This window comes from Plectropomus leopardus, chromosome 9, assembly GCF_008729295.1.
Source record: "Plectropomus leopardus isolate mb chromosome 9, YSFRI_Pleo_2.0, whole genome shotgun sequence".
Taxonomy (NCBI): Eukaryota; Metazoa; Chordata; class Actinopteri; order Perciformes; family Serranidae; genus Plectropomus; species Plectropomus leopardus.
Window position 1 is genome coordinate 28,147,220 of NC_056471.1, and position 12,391 is coordinate 28,159,610.

A 12,391-nucleotide genomic window follows, 5' to 3' on the forward strand; every position below is an offset into this window, starting at 1 on the left:
CTGGTGGGTTGCGGTCCAAAAGTGGGTCGCAGGTTCATTCTGAATGGACTGCAAGTGACTCGTGAACGTGACAACGTTGTGTTTGTTTTGAGGTGAGTTTCATTTTATTGTTTTCTAAGCCAACAAGTTGTTCACATTTTGTGAAATAAAATTAAAGACGTGGTAATTTATCGAATGTGTGGGCTAATTACGAAGGAGAAATCTGGATCCTATGACTGAACCAGCTGGGAATCATTGCTCTAGACACATTTTGCTGCATTAAAAATGACAGAAGAGGGAAACCTTATGCCTAAAAAGGTATCTTATTGGATAAAACAGATGATGAAAATGTTTTCCTTTGGGGACATATGTTACAGTTGAACAAAGGTAATAAATCACAATATGTAATCGAAATATGTTACTGCAATACAAACATATTGATTAATGCTTAAAACCGAAATGTTACATCACGACTAAAGTATTGTGATAATATCATATCGTAGGTCTCTGGTGATTCCCACATGATACGGCCATTTCCGTTTTCATGTAAGCCACCATTCTTAGCAGCCCCTCCACAACGAGCATTGGCAAAAAAAGAAAAGAAAAGAAAGAAAAAGATATTTAACGTGAAACTGCTTTATTCAGTTTTCTTGCTGGTTTAAAATCACTGTGTGTTTGTTGTTGCATGTAATTCGTCTCCTGGTAAAAATCTCCTGAACAATGAACACCGAGGACAGGGCTGTGTCTCGTTACCAGGAGAAGTTTCATTTGTATGAAATCTGTCGTCCTTACCAATATATGCAATTAAATGCCCCTTAATTTTCCTTTTAATTACCATTTCATTTCAAAACGCATTAATTACACAGCTTAGTTTGCTTCATTTAAGACAAGTTGAGAATATATCCACTCAAATCTTCATCTAAGTAGCATGAGGAACATCTGGTCAACATCCTGTTTTGCCAAGCCTTTAGTTTGCTGAGTTTATTATTTTTGTTTCTAAAAATAAAAACCCTGATGGCACAATATTGAAAAAGTAAAGCAAATTACCTTAAGTACATTTCAGACAAGCCAACAAGAAAAGAAACAATATAATTCCTGTGCATTAATAATGAAAAGGCTCATTTGAATGCTAATTAAATGTTTATTCAGATGTCCTTTACTTCCTCACCGTCAGCAGCCAGAGCTGTCACTATGCTCGACTGAGTGGGCCCCGTCTTCCCAACTCCTCCGTTTTCAAAAGCCGGCTGGTTGTCCAACTCTTGGAGCTGCCAATTGAGGCCGAAAAGGTGCATTGCTGTGAAATACACAAAAAAGCTGCGTGGGCTTGTAGAAATGGATAAACAAATAGAGCAAATAGTTGCACAAGAAACAATCAAGCCACTTAGGCATAAAAAGACCTGTGGGAGAAAACAACGGATGGATCCAGTGCAGGCAGGGGAAAAAACAACAGTTTAACATCCAACATTTTGAGTTTTTTGAGTCGACTCTATAATGGGTGGTTTTTGTGTAAACACAGCACTGATAGAGGCCAGGCAAAGTCATTTCAATCAATACTTTGGGACCCTGTTGCTCCATCATGTTTCCTCGGGGAGCACTGTTCATTAATGTGCCAGAGTGTCGGCACGCAGACAGCTGCTGTATCAAAGAGAGCAGAATTTCTTTTTGACACAAAGCTTTCACTTCAGACGAGCAGACGAGATACACTGGAAAAGTCTTGAACTCTCCAAGTCTAATACAAAGCAAGAAGGACACGGAGACGCGGCTACATGCGTGCAGAAGATGGAGGAAGAGACGGAGAGTGAGTCTTTTAAGGAAGAGCAAGGCAGTTTATTGAGACAGACAGTCACAGCAGGAGGAGGAAGTGAGAGGGTAAGATGCTGCAGCACTCCTCTAGTCGTCTTAGATAACTAAACTGTGTCTGGCTTTCATTCAGCCAACCTGCTTTATTGTCACAGTATTGGATGCAATCAAACCGTGTTCTTGTTGTTTTGAGAAACTGGGGTGCTCCTGTGAGCGCTGCGAGAGGGCCAATCTCCTTCAAAGTCACCAGCCAGAGAACATGCTGAGGAAGCATCTTGATTTCCGACCATTTGATCTGCGAGAGGAACTTTTCTCCAACACTAGCCGGGAAGATGGATATTGACTGCGGCAAATAACTTGAGAGGTGGATGCGGGGCCAGAGAGGATATCAAATGTGAAGGAGACCGAAAAAGAGATTCCAAACTGGTGCAGACCGTGTATCAGCGCTACGAAATAAGGTTTTGTTTAAAGCTTGCTGATGAATATACTTGGCGCCAGTTTAGCTTGAGTACACACTGCGCTGTCCTTGGCGGATCAAATGAACAGGTGCTCCGTGGCCTTGAATTCCAATCTAATAACGCAGATTTCACATTGAGTTATAATGTTTGGTTACGCAGTACATTCAGCCAGCGTCACCCCTCAGTGTCAGAATCCATTCCAGCAGCCGGTGAAACGAATCAGTAACACAAATTAATGCTGACTGGTCCGTCAATATCTTTGACAAGTCTGACTTTCCGCTCTGAATGGACTAATCTGACAGGACCTCCCTGCGTGAAAACCTACATGATCTGTGCACTTCTGTTCTTTTTTGCATCACATATAAGAATTAAGTATTAGGTAATAACATGACAGGTTTCTTGTTCTAACAAGATATTTTTTTTACCTTTTTACAAGATGTTTTCATTTGATAAGATGTTTTCATGTTATAACAAGATATTTTCATATTAAAACAAGCTATTTTCATATTATGATCTTGTGAAAAATGGAAAACTATCTTGTTAAAACAAAAAAAAATGTAAAAACATAAAAAAACCTGGTATAACATGAAAATGCCTTGTTATAACATGAAAACATCTTGTCATAACACAAAAATGCCTTGTATAAAAACATGACAAATATCTTGTTATAACAAGAAGTTTATTGTTATAACATGAAATCTTGTACATGAAAACATTGTTATAGCATAAAAACATCTTGTAAAAATGTGAAAAGTATATCGTTGTTACATGAAACTTTTCATGTTATTACCTGATATTGATCAGTTTTGTTTGTTTGTTTTTTTCCAGCCTGAAAGTTCAATGCTTCTGTAATGTTACTATTCATATCACAGTTTAAAAATGGTCCAAATGTTTCTCCATCCTCAACCAGATTCGGATAAATCTCTGTTCTGATGTACAATTTCACTGGCAACACAGACAGAATCTGCAGTGTAACATCATTTGCCAGGAATCAGACAAATTATTAAAATAGCCCCATTTGTCTCCAACTTTTCAAACTGCTTCCTGTAAAAATATCTTTATTTCTTCAAATAAACATATTGGTTTTAACTGAGGAAAGGCACAGAATCCTTAGAAAACTCTGTGTGCTGGGCTGAGTCCCAAATTGCATAAATCAACTGAGGACATGGAGCATTAACCTGAAGTGAAACACCTTCTGCCTGAAAAAAGTGACACCTACTCTTGCAAAATGATTGACAGTGTGAAATTGCAGGTTCAGGTAACACTTAAAGAATAAAAGGTATAATCCTTTACTTTACAAACCTGTATTTCCAAAATTAGCATTAGGTATTTTGGAAAATGAACCCCTTTTAATGTTGAGAGAAAAATCTCTCTCTAAGCTGACTGGCAGAAGACAGGACATCATGCTCTATCAAAGGAGACGTATCATGACAGACAGCGCTCTCAAACACAAGAGGTTGTTGCCTTATAGCTGAAGATGCAATACTCTTTTTTTTGTCATTTTATTTTTAATTCTAATACTTTAATGTTTGCAGCTCTGTGAGGATGTACTTGGGCACAGTAGTTCTTTGAAATGATGGCATGCTAGCGTGTTCATGTCCCAGTTTTCCATCAAATTAGCACCTAATTAGTTCTTGAACTGGTTCCGGTGTTTGGTGCCATCTATTGAACCAGCCAGCGTTTCCACCAGTTTGAGCAGAACCAGAGTTTATCAAGGATGTGTCATTGACGAAAGGCATTGCAAAATGCACAGCGGAAGTAAACAGCAGTAGCAAGATAGCGACTTTTGTCCTATTATTACAGATATTGGTTTTAATCCAAATGTCATTTTTTGGCATGCCAAATAATGCTTGTTTATTTACTGTATGTTTTAAAATAAATGTTTGTATGTAAATGTAAATTTTCTATGGGTGGGGACAAGCTCAACACAGCATAGTATCGTCACAGGGACGACAAGTATTGATTTTTAAAAAAATATCTACATTATTAATATTATAAATACAAATTAAAATTTGGTAACCTGCTAGAATAATAAACTGAAAACTAAAAATCTTATTAAGAAAGACAGATCTTGATTGATTTTGGGGACACAATGTGCAGTTGGAAAAACGTAATAAATCACAATATATTTTATTGATATACTCAGCATATCAAAACATGTATCAGACTGCAATAATATTGTATTCTGATGCACATATCGTGATTATATCGTATTGGGGAGCCTCTGTTGATTCCCACCTCACTATTCTCCAAAGACATGTGCAGTTTCCACTTGTTCAATGCATAAAGCCTCTTTTATAATAACTTAAAACATAAGTAAAAACTTTGTCCTTAGATATAATTTCTTAGTTTAAGGCAAGAAAAGTAAAAAAAAAAAAAAAAATCATGGTTTGTTTATAAAAAAGTATGTTTGTTACTAACATGATGTTACGTCACATGGCATACATCACTAGCATAGTATGCTTCACATAACAGCAGACCACGCTGCTATTATAATGATCGATTGACTTTTGGTTTCTCATGAGACAAGAACAGGGGGCTCCCAGATAAAAGTCCAGGGTTTGTTTGTCCCAACCACCTCCCTTACACCTGTACTATGTAAACTTGAGCGTCACAAAATGCTGCTAAAGGGTTTATCGGTATCTGAAGCCGAGGGCTACTGACCAACTGTCAGTATTTAATGAGTTGGGAGTGAGACCAGGTTTAAAGAAAAATCAGAGGATCACAAACTCAATAAGAATTTATCCACTATATATGCACAGAAGATTTCACTGCATTTCCTCGAATTGTTGTCAGGATAATCCACACTAACCTACAGATGTCAGCCTCATGGTGGCGCTAAAGTCAAAGCAATATTCACTAAAATACAGAGTACCATCTCTGAGGAACAACCTACTTCCGTGACGACATTCAAAGTTTTGTGTTGGAGTTTGTTATATTCCAAATTATAAATATTGACATAAAGATATTTATTTTTATTGTAAATGCATATCTGTTCCAAATATCGGTCATTTGTCTCATTAGCTACTTATAACTATTTGCCCTGAAAAGCAGTCGACCCCTAGTTTCTATACATATGCATGTGCAAATAAAACTAAACTCAAGTAAAAGTCTAAAAATATCTCCACTGGCTCAGTCCCTGACTGTAGACTCTAGTTCATGTAACGTGATGAGTCCAGACTCTCCCCACAGCTTAACACTGTGCACTCACATTTTCCAGTATCACCAAATTTCCACCATGTGTGGCGGTGGGCTCTGGTGTATCAGACACACCACAGAACCACCAGGAGCTCTTCACTGCTCTTACAGCGCCAGGACCTGAATCCCCACTTACCTCATCAACAAATTGCTTTGAGGTGAATAGCCCTCAATTTCTGAATTTGCATAAGTTATTCCTGCCACCTAGGCCAGTTCAATTAATATTTATGGGCCATGAGCAATTCTCTTCCTGAGCAAGAACCTGCAGAAGCTAGCCTCTAATCTCTGAAGTCAAAACGTGCCCTGTGGAACACCTCCACCGACGATGAACGGGAGGTTGAATTTGTAAGTTCACAGCGTGTTTGTCTGAGCTCCGACATCCACATGGTATTAGTGAACACAAGCACAAACACTCCTGCACTGGAAAATATAACATTAGCCCCAGATAATCCTCCTGGCTGCTCCCACAGCAAATTCCCCATCTTGTTCACATGATTTTCGGTGGTGTTGTTACCTGGAAAGCTCAGCGCTAATTATGCCTCGGATGAAAGTTGTATCTCTTCTTTATAGGAGAAATAAATAATGAATTATTCAGCGGAGCAACCCGAGGCATTAAAAACATAAACGAGTATAAAACTTCTTAAGTGTTTCCTGTTAAAATATGCAGAGGACGCCATTCTGATGGCCATCGTCACCGAGAATAATTAGTCCATTTACCACAGAGAGAGGTGGCCCATCTGGAGTCACGGTGTGCCAACAACAACTTGGAGCTCAACAGCCTCAAAATTATTGAGATAAACATTGTTTTATGCTGGAACCTGCCTGCACATCTCCCCAGAAACATCCCCGGGGGACTGCTCAGAATAAGCCGCACAGCTCAGAGCATGGCTAAGATGTTCCCGTTTTCTGGGATAGTGTCTCCAACAGCCTCAAATGGAATGACAACATCTCAAGATCGACCAAGACGGGGTTTGTTTTTTTGGGTCCTGTGGCAATTGAAGTGAGCTCCCTGTCTCCTCCTGTGAGTCTCTGTGGGATTTCTGGAATTTTTTATTTGTATTAGATTAGTATCAGACGCAGTGTTTTTTTTTTGTTTTTTTTTCCAGTGCTCATCTCCGATGAGTGGAGCCACCTGTATCATCCACTCTCTGACAACTGGCACGGCCTTGAGAAAAACAAAAATGCCAACCATGTCAACAATTTCACTTTCATCAACCAGCCTTCACTAAAACATGCACAAATAACCCGAAATTGAGCTTTTCCTTTTTGGATAAATTACATGTTTTTGGTGTCTTCCAAAAATCTGTGAGATACTCTTTTACAAACCAGCTAATACACAAAAATACTTAATTTAAAGGAACAGTGTGTTAGATTTGGGGAATTAAGTGGCATCTAGTGGTGGGGATTGCAGATTGCAACTAGCTGAAACGTCTCCCTGTTAGAATTCCTCCAATTTTTAGGAGGGAGCTGAATTAGTTACAGAGGTCTTTTCTTCACAAAAACAAATGGACCAGATGATTAAAACCAGTAAACTGTGACCGTGCATTTTGGTGGCAGCCCCTCACAACACTGAATAAAGTAGTTTTACATTAAAAAACGTATGTTTTTCCGACACTGTTGTCGCATACGGGCAGCTAACTATGGTGGGCAAACACACAAATGGCCCTATCAAGAGCCAGTGTTTGGTTTGTCCTCTCTGGGCTACTGTAGAAACATGGCAGTGCAACATGGTGATCTCCATAAACGACCACCAGCTCCCTTTACAAATGCCTTATTCTCAGGTAATGACAACACATTTCTTGTTTTAATTGATTATACACGATATAAAACATACTTATCTTATATTCCATCTTGTATTCCACCCCCTAAATCCTACACAAAAGACCTTTAAAGACACTATTCATTAATATATTTTCTGTATATGTCTGATATTCGAAGTGCATCTTCTCCTCCTCATAAATATTTTTGCTCAAATGTGCTCAGCGAGGACGTTGTTTGCAATTGGTTTTGTTTTTGTAATTCAAATTAAATAGCATTTCCTGAAAATTCACATGCTGTTTCTGCATCCAATCAGAGCATCAAAACTGGACTGGGTCCTGATTGGCCTCCCTCTGCATTTCAACAATTGCTGAAATCCTTCCAATCAGTCCAGTTTGCAGAGCTGGAACTGGAAAGCCTCACCTCAGCAGGTTTGCCTCATTTGAATTACAGGAGCTGCTGTTGTCGGTCAGCCAAGGTCCAGCTTTGTGGTTGCACGCTGTTCTTCAAATTCATCCAATAAATAATAAAAAAAAACATCTTCTCTGAACTACTTATTTCTAAAATATCATAAAGCTTATTAACACAAGCCATGGTAAACTTCAAACACAGTCCAGTTTTAACATACAACTGATGCAGGTGTTTGTCTTTGAGTTTGTCTTTGCACTAATGGGACTGTGTGAGCGGATAGTAGAAAAGTATTAAAGCATGAGTGCACATTGTATCTATTTGAGTCATTGCACCTGGCAGGTGAATTGGCGGCGGATGAAAGGGAGAGGAAGTGGTGGAAACACTCTCAGACACCTGAGGCAAGTGGCAGAGGGTTGCATCTGTTTAACTCACTCACACAAACACACACCAAAAAGGAGCTGGAGCAGCAGCCGCACACTCTGGAATCGGGCCAAAAATACAATTCCCAAACACCCGACAGGTCTACAATTAAACAAGTTGGTGATTGTTGAGATGAAAACGTTGTGAATGAATCCAATCTGCTACAACTGTTAGTGACAACAGCTGAACAAATGACTGCTTTCGGCTCGTTTTCCCCGTGTAAACCGAGCAGATCTGTCGAATAAAAATAGCAGCCGATTCCTGCACACGGAGGAGCAGCTAAAACGTATGTATACATCCATACTAATTTTACGATATGAGATCATGGACAACAGCAAGTACGAAAACAGTTAAGTCAATAAAGGGATTGTGAATATTGATATTGATATAGCTCGTTTATGACCTCTCCTCCAAGAGAGCACTCCCCTTTCTATTCACCAATAAAACACTGGTTATAGGATCTCCCCAACAACCCCATATTTCTCCTTATACAGCTGTGTCACATTTCCCCTGCCTCCAAGCTGGATGAATACTTATATATATCCGCTCAGGGAGAGAGGCACAGTGTAAAGATTAAGGGCTTGGATGACAAGGGAGGGCACGAGGAGACATGAATCTGTAACCGGTTTATTGCTGTGGTCAAGATTCAAAAGGTTAGCAAGAAGTCAGCTTTGACACAAGCTGTATAACAATAAAAAAAATCATAGGAAATAATGCCCAGAGGAGGGGGAGAGGATGTGCATTAGTTTATCTTCCTGAACAAGATAAAAGCATTTCCTGTTCGACAGAATAAGCAAGTTTTGGGTCGAGCACAACAAAGGCTGTGCGGACTCTTTAAAGATCAAGTGTTTCCTTTTGTTATAAGTTCAACTCCTCAACTTGTGTTTGACGTTGCCATCTGTGCTGGCCATTTGAGCCGCTCTGCCTGTGTTTTAACGGGAACCCCCGAGGACATAAATTCTGTGAACTGGGGATCAGAAGTGTGCGGGATGATGCACAACCCCCTCTGTCAAAGGGAGACAGACAGGGATGTCTTGTTGGAAACTGCACTCAGGCCATGTCTGCATATCTGACTGAGAGCTTAGTCAGACTGATGCTACTGAATCACATCAGGACATCTGCAATTTCTGCAAAAAGGGAAAAAAAAGGCAGTGAGATAGAAACACTCCTGGCAGAGATCAAACTCCATACAGATTAAGAGGCCTGCTGGCTTCATTCACTCGAAGCCGCCTGTCTGTCATTTGTTCCGTTTGACCGAATGACATGTCTAAAGATTGTCTAATGCCACCGCAGATAATGGAGTCATATTTTTTCTCCATAAAACTGAAAGAAATATGTCGCTTCTGGCACAGAAACTGCCGGTTTTCATGCGGTCGGGTGACAGCTTGTACTGCACCTCCACATCAGACAATAACAAGTATTCAGTGGCATATTCACGCCAAAGCTGCACCGTGTGGTTCATTTTGTCCGGGTCGACGGCTGGTTTGTTTCAAATGCACAGTATTCAGTATTCAGATGTAAACATCTCATACTGTCTGCACCTAATACATAAAGCCGGAATAATCAGCTTGCTTTGCTTGGGGGCCAAATTTGCAAAATGAAAGGAGGCCAAGGGTCAGTTGCAGCAGCCACATACACTTTTCTAGGATTTTAAGACGTTTCTACAACTTAAGAACATTTTCAGGATTTTAGGACATTTCCAGGATTTTAGGAAAATTCTAGGACTTTAGGATATTTCTAGGATTTTAGGATTTTTTTTGGATTTTAGTGCAACCGTAAGATTTTAGGATGTTTCTAGGATTGTAGGACATTTCTTGGATTTTAGGACGTTTTTAGGATATTAGGACATCCCCAGGATTTTAGGATGTTTTTTAGGATATTTCTCAGATTTTAGGTTTTTAGATTTCATAATATTTCTAGGATTATTTTTATGATTTTAGGACATTCTCTCATTTTAGGACATTCAGGGGCTTAGCTGGGACCTCTGTGGGGGGTGTGGGGGATCCTCCACTGGTACTTTTTTTTTGATATAAAAGCTCTATCTTGATACTTTGTATGCACTCTGGCACCTTATATATAGTACAAGTACAAAAAGAAATCCCAGAGTGAATCACTTTATCACGTTATTGTGGATTAGAAAATGGTTGGGGGCCATCCAGCAAACTATCAGTTGATCACTGAGAGTCATCCCTAAAAACAGCCCAGTTGTCCAGTTCTGTTTTCTGCTGCTTAGGAGACTCTCCAAAATCTAGAGACTGTCATACATGCCTTCATGTGCTCATGTTTGTACCACTGGAACAACACTACCACCTCTGAGTCAGCACAAACTACAGCTCGTCTAAAATTCGGCAGCCAGCCTCCCTCTTAAAAGCACATCTTTATAAATGTGCTTTCACTGGATAAATGGCCTGAACTCACTTTATTTTTAAATCACTTACTTATGTACAGAGGCATCCTTGTTGTATTTATTTTTAATGTGCTTTATTGTTGTTGTTGTTGTGTAAATTTTAAAATTATTTTTTTAATTATTTTTTGTTTCTGATTGTCTTTTTATAGTTTTGTAAAGCAATTTGTAATTTTGTTTTGAAAATCGCTACATAAATTATTATTATCATAATTTAAGAACTTATTATCATCATACATCATCCCCTTGAAAAATAACCTCATGCCAGACTCACGTATTTAGCCAGATTTTCCCAGAGAATAACCCCTCCTGAGAATCAGAAGGAAAGTTCTGGTCTAAGCCCCCCGATCGGCACAGATGTTCAGCCTCGAATATCTGGTAATATGAGCAGTTTACAGATGAGATTTTCACCTCCTGAGCCGCCAAACATGATCAGGTACGGAAACTTTTCAGTGGACCAGCGTGAGGAGAGAAAGAGAGGACTATAAAATGCGATTGCTACCGTGGAGCTGGTGAAGACAGCGAGTTTGAAGGACGGCTGTAGGTAAAAGGCTGGCAGGAGTGAGGCCTGGGACTTGGGATGTCCTGGTCAAAACTCAAGATAAGATCAATATCGGGGAGTCAAGGCATTTTTTACCTGATTGGTGCCGGCTATATTGAGCTATATAGAGCTCAATTTGAACCTTTGCTTTGTGTTTTGAATCAGAAAGCTTTCATGCACAGCAAAGCAACGCGTGCAGCCCTCTTCAACTCTCTAACCCTTTGCTGTCTGTCTGTCTCTCCTCCACTCTGCTGAGCTCCGTGTGTGTGAAGAGCAGGACTGAGCCCCGACCACGGCCAAGCACCTCGCACCATAAACCACTGCTTCCCAACCTTTTTCATATCGAGCAGCAAATTGATACACATTAGGTCACAGACCCCGATTTGATATGATTTTGCCTCAGGGACCTCCATTTAAATAGTTTTTGGCTGCTAGATATGATTAAGACTGGATTTCTATCATTTTCAACTACATTTAAAGATATCTGTGGAGAAAGTGAAACCTACGATCGCTGTTAAACTCTCACTGGGCTTACTTCTATAATCAGGCGACAAGATTCTTGCTAAAATGCGAATCACAATTTTTCACCCTAAGAATTGAGATCACAATTATCTCACACATTTCTTCCATTTTCAACAAAAGCATTTATTGCACTCTTAGATGCTCAAATGAAAAAGCACATCTGAGATGCTTGATGTCCAGACTAATAGCATGTTGTGAGAAAAAAACTCCCTTAAGTCACTTTTTTTTAGATTAATTGTGCACCCATACTCTATTGTGAATTATATAGCGAAAATAAACGATTTTACTTTTTTTTCTGGGGACCCCTGGGACTGTCTTAAGGACCTTTGGTTCAGTTCCACTGCCAAAAGCAACAGCAAAACGCAGCATGAGACTGTTTATTTATGTTATTTACCTAATTTATGTCCACTCATTTTATCTCAGCTCAGTGTGGGAGTCTCTGCGTTTACTGTCATCTGTGGTGCATGTGGTGTTTCACAACAGGAAGAGGCCCGGCCCTGCTCCGAGGAGAGACAAGCTGCACAGAGCCGACGACAACCACCACGCGCCACTGCAATCCCCGTGAGCAGGAGCCAGTAACAGTCATTTAACAAGCAAAAGCAAAAGACGTACAGAGGATTAAATACACACTCAGTGGAGTACAGTTCATGCAGGTAATTCAAGTACTTAAGCAACAAACACTGGAGGATACTTTTAAAAGGAGAGAGAAAGTCTCTCGAGACATGGACCAGGCCAGACTGATTACAGAGAGAATTCATTTTATATTAATTTTGTAAAATAAATAAAAAGCATTGATGCAGGCAGCTTCTTCTAAACATATTTCAGAGCTATTTAATTGTCAAGTGATATCTTCAAAGTACTTTAAGGGTCATTTTTTGTTAAGCTGCATGTTGCCCTCTG

The 12,391-nt window shown here is 39.6% G+C and overlaps 1 protein-coding gene across 1 annotated transcript in view; it reads right to left on the reverse strand.

The window, feature by feature from the left end:
- LOC121947781 (teneurin-3-like) overlaps positions 1 to 12,391 on the reverse strand; it is a 173,716-nt gene that overhangs the window by 78,564 nt on the left and 82,761 nt on the right. The window contains exon 5 of the mRNA XM_042492896.1: positions 1,148 to 1,273. Within this exon, the coding sequence (XP_042348830.1) occupies positions 1,148 to 1,273 (126 nt within the window). The remainder of the gene's footprint in view (positions 1 to 1,147; positions 1,274 to 12,391) is intronic.